Consider the following 20806-nt stretch of genomic DNA (forward strand, 5'->3'; position numbering starts at 1 on the left):
AATTCCAAGATGGAAAACTGGAATGTGCCTGCCTAAAAATCAGGCCTTTTAGCCCTCTGAGAACCTGACAAACCTATTCATGGGTGGTATCGCTGTAATTAAGGAGATGTTTTTGAACACATATTGAGGTGTTTTTTTTGGCAGTAAAACATAACAGGATCTGAGAATCCATGCCTAAACTACAATGTGTGTGAAAAATAACATAAAAAAATGACTGCCCAAAAGTTTGACAAAGACTGGTGGTTGAATTGGTGTATGGAAAGTGTTAAAATACCAGCTTTTCAAATACCCTAGGGTGTTTACTTTTCAAAAATATATGGTTTGATGGGGGTAAATTACATTCGCCGGCTTCAGAAATGTCCTAATTAGGACATGGGTGCATGATGACAGATGTGAAAATTCCAAGTTGGAAAACTGGAATGCGCCCCCTAAAAATAAGGCCTTTTAGCCCCCTGAGAACCTGACAAACCTATTCATGGGTGGTATCACTGTAATTAAGGAGATGTTGTTGAACACATATTGAGGTGTGTTTTTTTGCAGTAACACATACCAGGAACTGAGAATCCATGCCTAAAGTCCAATGTGTGTGAAAAATAACACAAAAAAATGACTGCCCAAAAGATTGACAAAGACTGGTCGTTGAATTAGTGCATGGAACGTGTTAAAATACCAGCATTTCAATTACCTTAGTGTGTCTACTTTTCAAAAATATATGGTTTGATGGGGGTAAATTACATTGGCCGGCTTCAGAAATGTCCTAATTAGGACATGGGTGCATGATGACAGATGTGAACATTTCAAGTTGGAAAACTGGAATGTGCCCACTAAAAAATAAGACCTTTTAGCCCCCTGAGAACCCGACAAACCTATTCATAGGTGGTATCACTGTACTCAGGAGAACACATATTGAGGTGTTTTTTGTCAGTAACACATAACAGGAACTAAGAAGCCATGCCTAAAATACAATGGCCTAGATTTGGAGTTTTGTCGGTAACGACCCGAAAAACTAACGCCGGCTTTTTTCTGGCCGCACCATAAAAATAACTCTGGTATCGAGAGTCCACATAAAGGCTGCGTTAGGCTCCAAAAAAGGAGCGTAGAGCATTTTTAACGCAGCTTCAACTCTCGATACCAGAGTTGCTTACGGACGCGGCCAGCCTCAAAAACACCTAACTTCAATTATTAACCCCTAATCTGCCGACCGAATCTCGCCGCTATTCTAATAAATGTATTAACCCCTAAAGCTAAGTCTAACCCTAATACTAACACCCCCCTAAGTTAAATATAATTTAAATATAACGAAATTAATTAACTCTTATTAAATAAATTATTCCTATTTAAAGCTAAATACTTACCTGTAAAATAAATCCTAATATAGCTACAATATAAATTATAATTATATTATAGCTATTTTAGGATTTATATTTATTTTACAGGTAACTTTGTATTTATTTTAACCAGGTACAATAGCTATTAAATAGTTAAGAACTATTTAATAGCTAAAATAGTTAAAATAATTACAAATTTACCTGTAAAAGAAATCCTAACCTAAGTTACAAATAAACCTAACACTAGACTATCAATAAATTAATTAAATAAACTACCTACAATTACCTACAATTAACCTAACACTACACTATCAATAAATTAATTAAATACAATTGCTACAAATAAATACAATTAAATAAACTAGCTAAAGTACAAAAAATAAAAAAATATTTACAAACATAAGAAAAATATTACAACAATTTTAAACTAATTACACCTACTCTAAGCCCCCTAATAAAATAACAAAGCCCCCCAAAATAAAAAAATGCCCTACCCTATTCTAAATTACTAAAGTTCAAAGCTCTTTTACCTTACCAGCCCTGAACAGGGCCCTTTGCGGGGCATGCCCCAAGAAATACAGCTCTTTTGCCTGTAAAAAAAACATACAATACCCAAGCCCCCCAACATTACAACCCACCACCCACATACCCCTAATCTAACCCAAACCCCCCTTAAATAAACCTAACACTAAGCCCCTGAAGATCATCCTACCTTGTCTTCACCATACCAGGTTCACCGATCGGTCCAGAAGAGCTCCTCCGATGTCCTGATCCAAGCCCAAGCGGGGGGCTGAAGAGGTCCATGATCCGACTGAAGTCTTCATCCAAGCGGGCCAGAAGAGGTCTTCCATCCGATTGAAGTCTTCATCCAAGCGGCATCCATCCGGAGCGAAGCGGCAGCATCCTGAAGACCTCCACCGCGGAACATCCATCCTGGCCGACGACTGAACGACGAATGACGGTTCCTTTAAATGTCGTCATCCAAGATGGCGTCCCTCAAATTCCGTTTGGCTGATAGGATTCTATCAGCCAATCGGAATTAAGGTAGGAATATTCTGATTGGCTGATGGAATCAGCCAATCAGAATCAAGTTCAATCCGATTGGCTGATCCAATCAGCCAATCAGATTGAGCTTGCATTCTATTGGCTGATCGGAACAGCCAATAGAATGCAAGCTCAATCTGATCGGCTGGAGTTTTGTCGTTAGATGTCTAACGCTCACTTCAGACACGACTCTAAATACCGGAGTCATAAAAATCCCATTGAAAAGATAGGATACGCAATTTACGTAAGGGGATCTGCGGTATGGAAAAGTCGCGGCTGGAAAGTGAGCGTTAGACCCTATTTTGAGTGACTCCAAATACCGGCGGTAGCCTAAAACCAGCGTTAGGAGCCTCTAACGCTGGTTTTCACGGCTACCGCCAAACTCTAAATCTAGGCCAATGTGTGTGAAAAATAACACAAAAAATGACTACCCAAAAGTTTGACAAAGACTGGTGGTTGAATTAGCGCATGGAAAGTGTTAAAATACCAGCATTTCATGCGTGGTATTACTGTACTCAGGAGATGTTGTTGAACACATATTAAGGTGTTTTTTGTCAGTAACAAATAACAGTAACTGAGAATCCATGCCTAAAGTACAATGTGTATGAAAAATAACACAAAAAAAGGACTACCCAAAAGTTTGACAAATACTGGTGATTGAATTAGTGCATGGAACGTGTTAAAATACCAGCATTTCAAATACCCTAGGGTGTCTACTTTTCAAAAATACATAGTTTGATGGGGGTAAATTACATTGACCGGCTTCAGAAATGTTCCAAATAGTATATGGGTGCATGATGATAGATGTGAAAATTCCAAGTTGGAAAACTGGAATGCGCCCCCTAAAATGAAGGTCTTTTAGCCCCCAGAGAACTCGACATACCTATACATATCACTGTGCTCAGGAGAAGTTGCTGAACACATATTGGGGTGTTATTTGACAGTAACCCTTAACGTTAAGTTTAATACCTTAGGTTGTCTTCATTTAAGAAATATATACATGTGAATGTAACTATCGCTAATTTTGAAGAAAAAATAGTTTTGGAAATAGCAAAGTGCTACTTGTCCTTATTGCCCGATAATTTGCAGAAAAAGCAAAGAACATGTAAACATTGGTTATTTCTAAACTCAGGACAAAATTTAGAAATTATTTAGCATGGGTGTTTTTTGGTGGTTGTAGATGTGTAACAGATTTTAGGGGTGAAAGTTAGAAAAAAAAAAAAATTATCATATTTTATAAAACATTTTATAGTAAATTATAATATATGATGAAAATAATGATATATTTAGAAAGTCCATTTAATGGAGAGGAAAAAGGTATATAATATGTGTGGGTACAGTAAATGAGTAAGAGGAAAATTACAGCTAAACACAAACACTGCAGAAATGTAAAAACAGCCCTGGTCCCAAACCGTAAGAAAATTGAAAAGTGCTGTGGTCACTAAGGGGTTAAAGTAAAAGAGCTGTTAAACTTAGGGCAATGCCCTACAAAAGACCCTTTTAAGGGCTATTGGCAGTTGAATGTTAGGGGGTGTTTTTATTTTGGGGTGGCTTTTTTGTTTTTATAGGGGTATTAGATTAGGTTTACTTTTTTTATTTTGGATAATTTCATTTATTTTTTTCTGTAATCTGATTTGTTTATTTTTTTGTAATCTTAGTTTTTTTTATTTTGATTTTTTTGTGGTAAATGTTTATTATTTTTAAATGTCTTTTTTTGTTTTATGTAATGGTAGTTTAATTGGGGTTAACTTAGGGGGTGTTAGGTTAGGGGGCTTAATTATTAGATTGATACTTTGCGTTGTGGGGGGTCAGCAGTTTAAAGGTTAATAGGTAAATTAAGTAGTTTGCCTTGTGGGGTATTGGCGGTTTAGAGGTTAATAGGTTAATTAGGCAGTTTGCATTGTGAGGGGTTGGCGGTTTAGGGGTTAATATGTTTATTAGGTACTTTGCGTTGTGGGGGGTGGCGGATTAGGGGTTAATATGTTTATTAGGTACTTTGCGTTGGTGGGGGGATGGCAGATTAGGGGTTAATACATTTATTAGGTACTTTGCGATGTGGGGGTTGGCGGATTATGGATTAATAGTTTAAATAGGTAGATTGCATGGTGGGGGGATGGCTATTATTAGTTGTAATAATGCATGGTGGGGGGATGGCGGATATAGGGGTTTTGACGGGTCAGGTTAATTTTTTGGGGCGGGTTAGATTTTTACATTTGTTTAAATATTTTTTAATTTTTACTTAGGTGCTGGCAGTTCATAAACTGCCGTAAGTAACTGGTGACTTCAGAAATGTGTATTTCTGCACATTTCTGAACATCGCCAGTTTATCCAATTTACGGAAGTTTATGACCTGCCGACGCCATATATGTAATTCAACCGATATGCGAGGTGAACTTACGGGCTGTGTGGGTTTCAGAAGTTGCACTGAAACCTACGCCATATATGTAATCTCGACCCAGGTGTTAAGACAGCACTGAAGTTATTATAAGTATCTCCATTCCTAAGGTTGTGGCATTAGTGTAAAGCAAGAGTAAGACATGTATCTTAGATTTCAAGAAACATTATGGTTATTCAATGTGTCCATGTTTTGTGATCTTAGAATTAGAGCTGTCCAGATTTCTCATAGCCAAGATGAGTGAGAGTATGCATGCATGCAAGTGTGTCTCTCTGCTTACATAAACTTTGCAAATGGTGGTATTTTAAGATGCTCTCTGTCTGTGTCTACATGATGTCCAACCACATCAAATTACATTTTCTCTCAATTAAAATCTGCAATTCATGTGCAATTAGGGATTCCACTGAGCTGATATTTTACCAATATGGCCAGCATTTTCAAGGTTCAGATCAGTTTAAAAGTTTAAAATAAAGATTAAGGGCCAGATTAAGAGTGGAGAACAAAATTGCACTTTTACAAGCTCGATATTTGTGCTCCACTTATAATACCATCTAACCCAAATGCGCTGGTATCTGAAGTGGCCCGCAATGCGAACGCGACCTTGTGTTCGCATTGCATGGAAGCTTTTCTCTTAATAGAGCGCACTTCCATAGGCTTGAGAACTTTCACAGTGAAGGGGATAAGTCAAGCAGGGATGGGAATCAATTTTAAATATATATGAATATATACATACATATGTATGTGTTAATATGTGTATATACACATATTAACACATAAATATATATGTATATAAGCATATACATATATTTCTTTCATGTAATTAGCAAGAGTCCATGAGCTAGTGACGTATGGGATATACATTCCTACCAGGAGGGGAAAAGTTTCCCAAACCTCAAAATGCCTATAAATACACCCCTCACCACACCCACAAATCAGTTTTACAAACTTTGCCTCCTGTGGAGGTGGTGAAGTAAGTTTGTGCTAGATTCTACGTTGATATGCGCTCTGCAACAGGTTGGAGCCCGGTTTTCCTCTCAGCGTGCAGTGAATGTCAGAGGGATGTGAAGAGAGTATTGCCTATTTGAATTCAATGATCTCCTTCTACGGGGTCTATTTCATAGGTTCTCTGTTATCGGTCGTATAGATTCATCTCTTACCTCCCTTTTCAGATCGACGATATACTCTTATATATACCATTACCTCTACTGATTCTCGTTTCAGTACTGGTTTGGCTTTCTACTACATGTAGATGAGTGTCCTGGGGTAAGTAAGTCTTATTTTCTGTGACACTCTAAGCTATGGTTGGGCACTTTTTTATAAAGTTCTAAATATATGTGTTTAAACATTTATTTGCCTTGATTCAGGATGTTCAACGTTCCTTATTTCAGACAGTCAGTTTCATATTTGGGATAATGCATATGAATAAATCATTTTTTCTTAACTTAAAATTTGACTTTTTTCCTGTGGGCTGTTAGGCTCGCGGGGGCTGAAAATGCTTCATTTTATTGCGTCATTCTTGGCGCGGACTTTCTTGGCGCAAAAATTTTCTTGTCATTTCCGGCGTCATACGTGTCGCCGGAAGTTGCGTCATTTTTTTGACGTTTTTTGCGCCAAAAAATGTCGGTGTTACCGGATGTGGTGCCATTTTTGGCGCCAAAAGCATTTAGGCGCCAAATAATGTGGGCGGCTTTTTTGGCGCTAAAAAATTTGAGCGTCATTGTTGTCTCCACAATATTTAAGTCTCATTATTTATTGCTTCTGGTTGCTAGAAGCTTGTTCATTGGCATTTTTTTCCCATTCCTGAAACTGTCATTTAAGGAATTTGATCTTTTTTGCTTTATATGTTGTTTTTTCTATTACATATTGCAAGATGTCTCAGATTGACCCTGAATCAGAAGCCACGTCTGGAAAAACGCTTAACTGAGTTTCAGTTCTACCAAAGCTAAGTTCATTTATTCTAAATGTTATAAATGTTTATCTTTAGCTATGGTTTGTAATAAGTTATTATGATATACTTTTACATGCAGAATCCATTAGTGTTTATGCTTTATATATTTCCATTCTTACATCTTATGTACAAGAAATATTTAGAAGAATTATAAGAAATATTTTTCTGATTCTATTTTAAAGGCTTTGTCTGACTTTGTGCCTTCTAATAAAATTTTTAGGTCTTTTTCACTTCTTTTTTAATTATTGAAGTTTCAAATGACCAACAACATACTGATTTATCCTTCTCTGATGATGTTTTTTCTCTTTCAGAAATTTTCTTCATCAGATATTGACACTAACAAATCTACTTTTTTTATTATTTTTCTATTATTAAAGTACATTTGTTCTTTGTTGACTAACTAGTTCTTTAAGACTAGCTGACACTATTTCTGCCTATTTATTTCTTCTGTGTTTTCAGAGGATTTCTTTATTCTTTGCCAGCAGTTAAATTCAATTTGGAGGGTTCTCCAATTTATTGGGGCTATTTCTACTTCTACTAATTATGCTATTGTTTCTATAGCAAAATAGTATTTATTTTCCTTTAGATAGTTGTATCTTATTTATGGAAAATTATTTAGTTTCAGGTACTTTTCTTGGTCCTGTGATTTATTTGGATATTGCAATTGCTTCATTTTTTCTGTTTACTTTAAGATCAAGTATCAGATTATGATTTATTTTAGCATTGTTAAGGGACAACATTTACTAGACTAGGTGCTGTTGCATTTGTCTTGTTGTTTTGCATTTATTGATTATGCAAGTGCACTGTATTGACTGGTCCTTTAAACTGGACTATCATTCTAATAATTTCATTTGTGTCTTCATTTTATTGAATATTTTCGCAAATGAGGGTTAATCTATGTCTTTAGCTATTTTAGCTAGAAGAATTTTGTGATTTTATTTTTTAAAAAAAAAAATCCATATTTTTGTTCTAAGATAATCAATTATTTGTTTTATAATTGGATTTAATTCTTAACTGTTACTCTGGGCTTCAAGATTGAGTTCTAAGACTAAAACTTTAAGCTTATACTAGTTTGGTTGTTCTTATTAAGGAACAAATTCCTGAGTTCTTTCCCAAGTAACATGTTTTTAATTGGGGTTCGAAATCAGCTCCCTAATATTGCGATGTACGTGCCGTATTCCAGCTTGGCTGGTAAGGGGCAGGTTAAGACTTCTTTGAAATTTATTTGGTTCTATTTTGTCCAAATTTCTTTGATTTTATTCCAGTAAGGCTAACACTTTCTTTAAGTGTGTTTCTGTCCTATATATTTTGGATACTGTTGAAGCATGGCTGGGCACCCATGGGGTTCAAGCGCTGCTCAGACCTGGAATCTTCTGGGGTATTTCTTCCAGTTCCTTTTTTTGGAATCGGGTTTGGAGTTTTATTCAAACTATTTTGCCTTTTTATGGTCATTGATAGCATTATTTGTTTTCCTTAGATACAATAAATGCATATTTTCATTTTTCTGTTTTCATTCAGATTATTTTCTGAGGATGTGGAATCTCATATGATTCACTTGCTCTTCAGGACATAGTTAGAGGATCTTTTTTTCGAAAGCTCTTGATTCCTCAAACAAGGGTCACCTTTTTTAGGTTTCCAGATAGTTTGTGTCACTGTCTTTGTCTCTATCAGACAAGGGATAATTCTTTGGGTTCCGTCTGTCGGTACCTTTAGTCTCTATTATTTCCTTCAGTTGCTATATATGCACAGAAGTTTTAGGTCTTATGGCCACAGCATTGGATTCAATTCCCTTTGCTCATTTTCACTAGAAAGAACCTTTCCAGTCTTTTATGAGTGTTGTTTCTTCTAGAACATGGTTGGAGGATCAATTTACCAAAAAGTTTGTTGATTCCTCAGACAAGGGTAACCTTTTTAGGTTTCCTGATAGATTCAGTGTCCTTGACTCTGTCTCTGACAGACAAGAGATGTCTGAAATTGGTTTCAGCTTGTCGAAACCTTCAGTCTCAATCTTTCCCTTCGGTAGCCTTATGCATGGAAATTCTAGGTCTTATGACTGCTGCATTGGACGCGGTCCCCTTTGCTCGTTTTCACATGCGACTTCTTCAGCTCTGTATGCTGAACCAGTGGTGCAGGGATTATACAAAGATATCTCAATTAATATCTTTGAAACCGATTGTACGACACCCTCTGACGTGGTGGACAGACCACCATTGTTTAGTTCAGGGGGCTTCTTTTTGTTCTTCCAACCTGGACTGTCATTTCAACAGATGCAAGTCTGACAGGTTGGGGAGCTGTTTGGGGGTCTCTGACAGCACAAGGGGTTTGGTTTAGGAATCTCAGGAGGTGAGATTACCAATCAATATTTTGGAACTCCGTGCAATTTTCAGAGCTCTTCAGTCATGGCCTCTTCTAAAGAGAGAGTCGTTCATTTGTTTTCAGACGGACAATGTCACAACTGTGGCATATGTCAATCATCAAGGAGGGACTCACAGTCCTCTGGCTATGAAAGAAGTATCTCGAATTCTGGTATGGGCGGAATCCAGCTCCTGTCTAATTTCTGCGGTTCATATCCCAGGTATAGACAATTGGGAAGTGGATTATCTCAGTCGCCAAACGTTACATCCGGGCGAATGGTCTCTTCACCCAGAGGTATTTCTTCAGATTGTTCAAATGTGGGGACTTCCAGAAATAGATCTGATGGCTTCTCATCTAAACAAGAAGCTTCCCAGGTATCTGTCCAGATCCAGGGATCCTCAGGCGGAGGCAGTGGATGCATTGTCACTTCCTTGGAAGTATCATCCTGCCTATATCTTTCTGCCTCTAGTTCTTCTTCCAAGAGTAATTTCCAAGATTCTAAAGGAGTGCTCGTTTGTTCTGCTGGTGGCTCCAGCATGGCCTCACAGGTTTTGGTATGCGGATCTTGTCCGGATGGCCACTTGCCAACCATGGACTCTTCCGTTAAGACCAGACCTTCTATCACAAGGTCCTTTTTTCCATCAGGATCTCAAATCCTTAAATTTGAAGGTATGGAGATTGAACGCTTGATTCTCAGTCATAGAGGTTTCTCTGACTCTCTGATTAATACTATGTTACAGGCTCGTAAATCTGTATCTAGGAAGATATATTATCGGGTCTGGAAGATTTACATTTCTTGGTGTTTTTCTCACCATTTTTCTTGGCATTCTTTTAGAATTCCTAGAATTTTACAGTTTCTTCAGGATGGTTTGGATAAAGGTTTGTCTGCAAGTTCCTTGAAAGGACAAATCTCTGCTCTTTCTGTTCTTTTTCACAGAAAGATTGCTAGTCTTCCTGATATTCATTGTTTTGTACAAGCTTTGGTTAGTATAAAACCTGTTATTAAGTCAATTTCTCCTCCTTGAAGTTTGAATTTGGTTCGGGGGGCTCTTCAAGCTCCTCCATTTGAACCTATGCATTCGCTGGACATTAAATTACTTTCTTGGAAAGTTTTGTTTCTTTTGGCCATCTCTTCTGCTAGAAGAGTTTCTGATTTATCTGCTCTTTCTTGTGAGTCTCCTTTTCTGATTTTTCATCAGGATAAGGCGGTGTTGCGAACTTCTTTTAATTTTTACCTAAGGTTGTGAATTCTAACAACATTAGTAGAGAAATTGTGGTTCCTTCATTGTGTCCTAATCCTAAGAATTCTAAGGAAAGATCGTTGCATGCTTTGGATGTAGTTAGAGCTTTGAAATATTATGTTGAAGCTACTAAAAATTTCCGAAAGACTTCTAGTCTATTTGTTATCTTTTCCGGTTCTAGGAAAGGTCAGAAGGCCTCTGCCATTTCTTTGGCGTCTTGGTTAAAGTCTTTGATTCATCATGCTTATGTCGAGTCGGGTAAAACTCCGCCTCAAAGGATTACAGCTCATTCTACTAGGTCAGTTTCTACTTCCTGGGTGTTTAGGAATGAAGCTTCGGTTGATCAGATTTGCAAAGCAGCAACTTGGTCTTTGCATACTTTTACTAAATTCTACCATTTTTGATGTGTTTTCTTCTTCTGAAGCAGTTTTTGGTAGAAAAGTACTTCAGGCAGCTGTTTCAGTTTGATTCTTCTGCTTATAATTTCAGTTTTTTTCATTATAAGATTTAAACTTTATTTTGGGTGTGGATTATTTTCAGCGGAATTGGCTGTCTTTATTTTATCCCTCCCTCTCTAGTGACTCTTGCGTGGAAGATCCACATCTTGGGTATTCATTATCCCATACGTCACTAGCTCATGGACTCTTGCTAATTACATGAAAGAAAACATAATTTATGTAAGAACTTACCTGATAAATTAATTTCTTTCATATTAGCAAGAGTCCATGAGTCCCACCCTTTTTTGAGGTGGTTATGATTTTTTTGTATAAAGCACAATTATTCCAATTCCTTATTTTTTATGCTTTCGCACTTTTGTCTTATCACCTCACTTCTTGGCTATGCGTTAAACTGATTTGTGGGTGCGGTGAGGGGTGTATTTATAGGCATTTTGAGGTTTGGGAAACTTTGCCCCTCCTGGTAGGAATGTATATCCCATACGTCACTAGCTCATGGACTCTTGCTAATATGAAAGAAATGAATTTATCAGGTAAGTTCTTACATAAATTATGTTTTTTACAGGGAACACACAGTTCCAATAGACCACAGTATAAAGCACTTTTCAGTGCCATTTTTTTCTAACACCCCACACCGCTACTTTTAACTCCTAAAAACTGCCTAGTGCCATAGTTTTTTTTTATTAGAAAAAATTATACTTTTTTTTTTTTTTAGAAAAAAACTAAAAGACCCTTTATTTTGGGGGCATTTGGGTCACTTTTAGAAAATTAACCAGCCATCTGGTTAATTTTCTGAGCGCTAATCGCTACTGCGATCTTGCGGTAGCAATAACTAGCCATTTCTAATGGCTGGTTATTTATTGCGTGGCTGTAAGCGGGCAAATTTACCCATTTGTGGGTGCACATTAAATTAGAGCTCCACTAATCTAGCCTTAAAGGGGCAGTCTTCTTGAAAATGTTTATTGTTTAAAAAGACAGATAATCCCTTTATTATCCAATCCCCAGTTTTGCATAACCAACACTGTTGTATTAATATATTTTTACCTTTGTGATTACCTTCTGCAGACTGCCCCCTTATCTCAGTGCTTTTTACCAACTTGCATTTTAGCCAATTAGTGCTGGTTTATGCATAATTTCACGGGAGTGAGCACAATGTTATCTATATGGCACACATGAACTGTCTGGCTGTAAAAAGCTAATACAATGCACTGAGATTAAAGGTAGCCTTCAGGGGCTTAAAAACAGGCAGAGATCTAGAGGTTTAGAGGTTATAAAGTATATTAATATAACAATGTTGGTTGTGAAAAGCTGGGGAATAGGCAGTAAAGGCGTTATCTATTTTTTTAAACAATAAAAAAAATCAAGTAAACTGTCCCTTTAAATATAGAAGTAAAGATGATATTATGATCAAACTTCTTCTAAATTTGTTGGAATCTAGCTATTAAAATTTTTTGTCCTAGCGGCTTTAATTCCTGATTTATGATGCATAATTATTTATGCAAATGTATGCTAATTAGCACGGCCAGCATGTACCCCCCCCCAGAAAATGTGGCATCCCATTTGCAGTAAAATAAAGATTGGATACAAACATTTAATTTCTGCAATTTATTTGCGCACATTTTTGTGTGAAGTTCCCACACGGTTGTATGGATATAGGTAATGAATGGTTATTAAATTACTGAATGGTCAAACATTAGGAAATCTGAGAGAAAATCAAGTACAACAAAAATTAGTTAAAACTATAAAATAGATTTGTCATAAACTGAAATGTAAAGTTTCATTTATTCTATTTATCGTAAAATATGCTATTTTAATCCATAGTAAAGTTTATTATTTATATTTAAAAAAGCTATACAGTCTTGTTATCATGAAGTACAGCCAATAATCTTCATTTTAGGCATTACTGGTAATGGTGTGGAAAGCCACAACCCTTTGCTAATAGAATGAGATAAGGGAAAACTGAGGCACACATCTTGCAAAAGCAAAAATAAATAAATAACAAATAATTTAAAGGGACAGTAAACATTTTTTTCTTTTCGCTTTTGGTTTTGCTTTGGAATGATGGATTCAGTTTGCACATTAATATGAATTAGCTGTTGCTGTACACAAACTTGCTGTAGACCAGAAATACTCTCCACAATTACTCTCTACGTCCAATGACCTTGTAATCTGGATCACTGACCTAGATTCACTAAGAATTGCAATATACTTATGTAATAAACAATTCCCAAATTCCTATGTAGCTGATTCACTAAAGGTTGCTGCCCAAATATTGGGGATTATTTCCCAGGCTAATATAGGAAATCAAGAGGTTTGGAGAGTTATTCTTAATGAACACAGGTCAATGTGAGTGCTGTGAGGTGATTGCAGTGAAACAGATATTTGTGAAGGAGGATCCCATCTGTCATGATGTTACAGACAATACTTTATTCAACTCTGCCAATTATACCTGAAAGGTGTTGAATCAAATTACTTGTGTATGGTATAGCAATTAGTGGGAAGTGTGATTAATTATGACATCTATTCCCTGAAGTACATAACTTTTCTGTAAGTGACACATTTAAAAAAAAATTGATACACAAACAGCATAACACAGGAAAAGGGAATAAAAACAAGAGTACAAGAATTTAGAAAAAAAAAGGATTAAAATAATATTTTATTGATTTGTTCTACACATTGCCCTTGCAATAGTTAATGTGAGAATCCAATACATGGTTGTGTTGCTGATGCTTTGTTATAGTTGTATTGTCAACATCAGTAAGAGGAAACAATATTTTAGTACATCAGAAATAACTTAAGTTGGACTTTTATTACTTTACAAACAATTTGAACTTCCATTATAGTACATGAATTAACTAAGGCACGGAAAAAAATATATACTAGTTCATCAAAGGATGTGTGATGAAGATGTTAGATGGTTCACAGATCATGTATTAGTATAAAACAAAATCAATGTCACTCACATGTATTGAGAAACATAAAAGCACAAAACTGTTTTAATTTATCCTGTTCTGTAAGTTATCTGTAATGACCCCAGGCTGATTTGTTAGATTAAGTACTATGCAGGCTAGTATGGTATTTATTGTTACTACTGTAGTTATGGGAGTGAACAGAGGAGGATGTATGGAATAGTTTATCCAGATGTAGGTACGTCAATACTAACTATAAAGTTACTTTCTACAAGTCAAGTTACATGCTTCTAATATTCAGACTGGTGGTCTGAAATCTTCAAATTTTGAGGTCTGGATGTCTGGTCTCCACATGTCCTTGATAATATAAATGCTTAGCAGGTGTCTTGCTAAGTAGATTTGTACTTTGAGATGACTGCCCAGCTGGGGAGCAGATAGAGCAAAACAGCAATGACCCACCCAGCATCAAGAAAAAAGCTCCAAACCAACCCATGAAGATAGCTTCCCCAAACTCCCATCTGGGGACTATGTCTGGAATAGTTTCATCCCAAAATTCCTGTACTGTTGCATATGCCACCCATGATACTGGCACTAGTACAGAGGTTCCTGAGATCCAAAATAATATTCCCCCAAGAAGTAACAGCCTTTTCTTCGTGTCCTCTCTTCCACACTTCAGACAGTCCAAACCAAAGCTTGATATTAGAAGACCAGTGGCCCCCAGTCCACCAGATGCAAACATCAGTATTCTTGAAATCCTTAGTTCAACTGGTAATGCCAAAAAGGAGTCAAAATCCTTACATTGCATGCCTCCTTCTTCTTGAACAACACATGTTTGCCAAAGCCCCATGGTCCAGTTTTCCATTTCATTCAAGTCTAAGTTAAGTTGTTTCCAGAGAGGAACAAAAGTGGTAACCCAGGATAAAACACATCCAAGTACAGAGAAAAATATGCCTCCATACTGTAGCTTTAGCTTGTAGGTCCCATCCATAATTGCTGGAATACTATGCAGCAAATAATGGTAAAGTCAAATGCTGCCTGACTTATACACTTGCTTCTTATGTGTGGAGTTTGGTTCTTTGTGGTGCTGAGTATAAGCTGTTGAAGTATACTTTTAAAGCCTGTGCGATCTGTGTTTGTATTTAAAGAATGAAGTATTGAATTACAGTCACTGGATCTCAGCCAAGGGGCTATTATGTCAGATACCTCATAGAAGAGAATTATGGAGAAGCCTCACTATTAACGAACAATTATGGGCGTAACTGGCATGATTTTCACATTTGCTGCTTAGTGGATTTAAACACATGTACATTTAATTATTTGTATGATTTACTGAACATTGCACAAGTGTTTGATTAAGTACTTCCATGCTCTACAAGATGTAAATATTCAGGTATAATTAATATTTGTTCCATTCTGTAGTAGCTTAAAAAAATAATATAACAACTCATTGCATTGGTTTCATTAGATAAACACATTTTTTCCTGTGGTTAATCACAGGACATTTACTTCAAATGAAACATAGCAGTGGATGTCATATTAACCAGTTTAGATTCCATGTATGTATAAAATGCATTTAACTCCAGGTTGATATTATTAACAGCATTTCATGAAATTTATATTGCTTTGTTGCTAGGACTGTTTCTTGTTTTTGTCTGTTCCTACCTATATTAGATGCACTGCAATAAATCACTTTCATTCATATAAAATCTCCAAACTTATCTACATTTTTCTGCACCTAACTACTGTATAATAAACTTGCTAAGAGATATATGGCTTTATATCTAAAAAAAAAACATTTCTGAAAAAACATTAAAAAGGATTAAGATGGAAAACAATTTTGGATCAGCCACTAATTTCTGTAACAAAAAAATCAGAAATAACATGAAAATTACAGATTTTCTATAATCATTTCAGAAAGTCTTACTTAAAGCCTTACAGGTAGTAACTTGCAAACCTGACTTGGGGTAATATAGCTTGTTTCAGGATTGCTCAACCCTTCCCATGATTTGCAAAGGGGACATGGCTTCTAATACTATTGAAAGCAAATCACCTGTTCCGGATTGGCTAAGCAAAGGGAACTTATTCTTAAATAGTACAAGCATAGAGCTGAAAACTAACACTGGTGGGAACTTTGATTTTAAACTGTATGATATAATATGGGCTTTTAATTCACTTGAAATAAATATTGCTTTTTGTTTACTTTTACTTTGTTACACAAGCTGTTTCTTGTACACTGTACAATTTACTTGCAAGGCTGGTAAACACATTTTTAAACTATTTAAAACAAAGTGTACCAATACACACCAAATGAGAAATCATTTCTGAAGATATGTGCCACCAATCTACATGCAACTACAAAATACATACATGTTATGTGCACATGGGATGCAGACAAGAGCACAATGTGTGTTATGTGCCACCAATCTACATGCAACTACATAATACATACATGTTATGTGCACATGGGATGCAGACAAGAGCACAATGTGTGTTATGTGCCACCAATCTACATGCAACTACATAATACATACATGTTATGTGCACATGGGATGCAGACAAGAGCACAATGTGTGTTATGTGCCACCAATCTACATGCATCTACAAAATACATACATGTTATGTGCACATGGAATGCAGACAAGAGCACAATGTGTGTTATGTGCCACCAATCTACATGCAACTACATAATACATACATGTTATGTGCACATGGGATGCAGACAAGAGCACAATGTGTGTTATGTGCCACCAATCTACATGCAACTACATAATACATACATGTTATGTGCACATGGAATGCAGACAAGAGCACAATGTGTGTTATGTGCCACCAATCTACATGCAACTACATAATACATACATGTTATGTGCACATGGGATGCAGACAAGAGCACAATGTGTGTTGAGGTTGAGAACTAGGAGCCAGATTAAAAAGTAATTGAGGGTCACATTGTGGCTATTGGATTTAGGTTGGACAAATCCTTCTTTAAATTAGCAGGCTGTGATATTAAAGGGACATGAAACCCAATTTTTTTTCTTTCATGATTCAGATAGAGCATGGCTTTTTAAACAACTTTCTAATTTACTTCTATTATTACATTTTCTTTGTTCTCTTGGTATCCTTTGTTGCAAAGCAGGGATGTAAGCTCAGGCGCGTATAGGTATCTGCAGCACTATATAGCAGCAGTTTTGCAAGAATGTTATCCATTTGTAAGAGCACTAGATGGCAAGTAGTGCTCCAGAAACCTACCTAGGGATCTCTTCAACAAAGAATGCCATTAGAACAAAGCAAATTTGATAACAGAAGCAAACTGGAAACTTAAAACAAAATTGCATGCTCTGTCTGAGTCCCAAAAGAACATTTTTGGGTTACATATCCCTTTAAGACTCTAATAAAATACACATTGGTCCATTGTAAATATTGTGTACAGCAATCACAGCATTCTATGTGACTTATATGGTCATCATACTATACAAAAAGCTATAGACAAAATCAAATCAAACTAAAAATGCAGTTTGTGTTGAATTAATGAGCTAGACATTTTTAAGTTTGGCTACCAACATTTCCAACTAATATGTTCTCTTTTGTTAATATGAGCTCTGGTTAGTTTTGTTGTTTAATAGGATCAACTTTCTAATGAATACAGTCACTGTCATCTTGACTCACTTTTAGTTGGACTTTCTTTGAATCAATAGGTTATATTGGCTGTTATTTGGCATTTTGTGAAGGGATTATCTTGGCTCCTAAGACATGTTTGCTTTATAAGTTTGTCACGAACCATAGCCTTGCAGTGTTGCTTTCCAGCTCAGCGTTTCTTGGCACTGTTCTGACAACAACATGTTTAAGTAATTAGCTATGCCTCTTGAAACAGATTTGATTTTTATGAAATAATCTGCTCTATTTCTAGATATTTGATTTTGTGACTTATTTAAAGCATAGTTGTCAACTCCCAGCATGGTTAGTAAAAAGTAAAGCATTTGTAACAGCAAATAATTATATTGTTCTTCTTTGCATTACGTTTAAAATTTGGAACACAATGATATCCATGGCTTTAAAAATACATTTCACCCAAATATATATGATTACTTTGTATTTGTATTGATATTAAATTCACTGCTATCAGAAAGTGTAAATATGTTCATTTCCCAAGTAACCTATTAAATTAATTTGGGGCCTATAAATAAGTGATCCTTAAGTTTAATGCAATATATTACATTTTAGCCCAGGGAAGAATCCCTTATTTCATTACATTATTTTTGTTTATGTTTATCTGATCTGTTTGATCTTTATCTAAATTGCAAGTTTTAAATTGTATTAATATTTAATATATAGAAAAATACATTTGAAATTAAAAAAATAAGTCAATTCCTTTTAAAAATATAATGCATTAGAACGTTTAACTATACAGTAATGTATGAAAGGCAAGGATATGTCTGCTATAGAAATGTAGTTATTTTCTTCACAATATAAGAACATTCAGAATGCCCAGCTAGCTAAACTAGAATGTTTTTGTGCACCAATTAATCAATATAGTTAGTATGCATTATACCTTTTTATTACAGACTATAAAGACTTTCTTAAAATAACATCATATAAGCCTTCCTTCATCTTTATGTTACGATTTTTTTATTTTTTTATTATTATTTAAATATTGTCAATCTCAGATGTTTAAACATAGTTGAGAAAAAGTGTTAATTATTTAAAAATGTGGAATAAGCACTTATTCATATGGGTCATTAAAAGGAGAAAGTATGAATCATTTGAGTGTGGGTGCTGCCTATTTCTTTACAACAATCAACTTGACTTAAAAGGAAACTGCTCTCTGAGTAACCTGCAGAGCATATTTTTTATGTATCTAGATTTGCAGATTGACCTTTGTAACCAGATTCACCGTAAACAAAACCATCCATATATTCAGATGGTCAGGTCTGGGTATTTAGGGTCCAGGTGCAAACATTTGTCATGCTGGTGTGTTGGTATGTAACATTCAGAGATAGGCTCAGAAGGTGCAGTACAGTATGAGTAGGAAAGTAAACAGCCCCCTACAATAAGGAAAAATCCCCCAAACCATCCCATGAACAATGCTTCCCCAAACTCCCATCTAGGGACAATTTCTGGGATAGATTCATCCCAAAATTCCTGAACAGTATCATATGCTACCCAGGAGACAGGAACTAGAGCACTCAATCCTGAAGTCCAAAGCAGTATTCCTCCAAGAAGTAAAAGGCGGCTTTTCAGCTCCTGTTTTTCTTGTCCAATTTTCACACAGTCCAAACCAAGAACAACAATTAGGAGACCGACAATCCCTGAGCCATTGGATAGGAACATTAAAATCCTTGAAATCCTTAGTTCAGAAGGCAGAGCCAAAAAAGAATCATAATCCTTACACTGCATCCCTCCTTCCTCTTGAACAACACAAGCCTGCCAAAGACCCATAGTCCAGTTTTCTAACTCATTTAAATCTAAGTTCAGGTTTTTCCACAGAGGTACATAGGTAGTGACGCAAGAAAGAATCCATCCGGCCAAAGATAACAAAACACCTCCAAATTGTATATTAGTTCTTTTAGCCAACACCATTTTTTGTTTCTTAATAGTTTTGTAATATGTACACCCCTGCAGCTATTTTGTGTCTTGGGGCTGATAGTGAACTAATAATCTTGCCTCACAGTTTTGTGGTATATAAGCTTTTCACATTAACCCTTCAAACTCTTTGAAATGAGGGTTTGTTCATCTTAGAGATTGTGTTTCATATACAAAGGAAAAAAAATGTTTTACTGCAATGAGTTAAGTTTATGATAAGCATTTGATCTGTTACCTTTCAATTTGCTGAGTAAAATTATACTCCAATGCCTGATGATTACAAGCCTGTGGCTGAACAAAGAAGGCTCTATGACCCCTCACCCTAAAACACAACAGTAATCATTGTGCTTCAATATGGATTAATTAGATTTTAAATGGTGATAAAAGCCCTCTGTGTGTGTAACAGGACTTCATTGTAATAGTTGCATTTGAGATTCAGGCATGTAAAACTACATCTCATGTCAAATGAACATTCTTTTTTCCAGAAATAGTATTTTTAAATGTATTCTTATATGAAGTGTCTCATACATACAGAAGCATTTAGTAAAATAGTAACAAGAAATTGTCATCATTGTTTAAAAAAAAAATAAAAATATCTTAAAGGGACATGAAATTCAAAATTAAGGGCATTTAGAGTTCTCAGTTTCGTCAGTACCATGAGGTTCCTCAAATCATTTTAGCTTGTGATCTGTTTAGCTCAGTATGCAGGGTCCTGGGTGCAAAGGAGAGAAACATACATTACAATATAATTCTCCATGCTGGCAAGTTTTTTAATCAGTGGGCCCAGAGCTTTTTCTGTTTACTTTTGTTATCAAATTTAATTTGTTCTATTGGTATCCTTTATTGAAAAGCATTCCTAGGTAGGCTCAGCAGCAGCAATGCACTAGTGGTAAGTGTGCCTAATCATATGCCTCTTGTCATTGGCTCACCAGTTCTGTTCAACATAGTCCCTGCAGTAAATTGCTGCTCAGACGTTTACTTCATCTATGTGTTTAACTCATATTCAGGAGTCAAACACAGTTATATACAAGCAATATTACAATAATACAATGCTCTAACATGATACAGCTTTCACTTTTAGTGTTTTTATTCCCCTTAAAGTTAAATATGGCCTTAAACATTAACCAACATAAGCATTATTGCTGAACTGACACCTTGATAACCTTAATCCTGTTTAATTTTACTCCTTAAAACAATAAAAAAGGTGCAGTTAACATGTAAATTAAATTACACATAAAATGACAATATAAAACAAAAATGAATAATATTTAAACTACTGATGAACTGGATGATAGGATTTAACAATTCATTTGTGCTTCAAAGCTTGTCACAAATCACACCCAAACAAATTTTCCCACGCAGTAAAAATTGCCTGATCTTGAGTCACTATTCCAATAGCACTTCAACTCAAATAAGTGTGGTGTAGATTAAAAGGGGTGTGCTAACGTTAGCGTAGGCGCAATATTAAAATATCATGTCCACGTTAACTTGCTTATTACAATTTGACAGTGAACGCGCCAACACGAGTGCAAACTAAATTTGTGCTTCTCA

General features: G+C 35.8%; 2 protein-coding genes across 2 annotated transcripts; both read right to left on the reverse strand.

Moving 5' to 3' along the window:
• Positions 1 to 13994: 13994 nt before the first annotated feature.
• LOC128647462 (claudin-22-like) lies at positions 13995 to 14663 on the reverse strand. The gene has a single exon (XM_053700249.1). It carries the CDS (start codon positions 14661 to 14663, stop codon positions 13995 to 13997), a length of 669 nt encoding a protein of 222 aa, XP_053556224.1.
• A 3926-nt stretch (positions 14664 to 18589) lies between these two features.
• LOC128648199 (putative claudin-24) lies at positions 18590 to 19252 on the reverse strand. Its single transcript, XM_053700847.1, has one exon. The coding sequence runs from the start codon at positions 19250 to 19252 to the stop codon at positions 18590 to 18592; it is 663 nt and encodes a 220-aa protein (XP_053556822.1).
• Between the last annotated feature and the right edge of the window lie 1554 nt (positions 19253 to 20806).

Source organism: Bombina bombina, chromosome 2 (genome assembly GCF_027579735.1).
Source record: "Bombina bombina isolate aBomBom1 chromosome 2, aBomBom1.pri, whole genome shotgun sequence".
Taxonomy (NCBI): domain Eukaryota; kingdom Metazoa; phylum Chordata; class Amphibia; order Anura; family Bombinatoridae; genus Bombina; species Bombina bombina.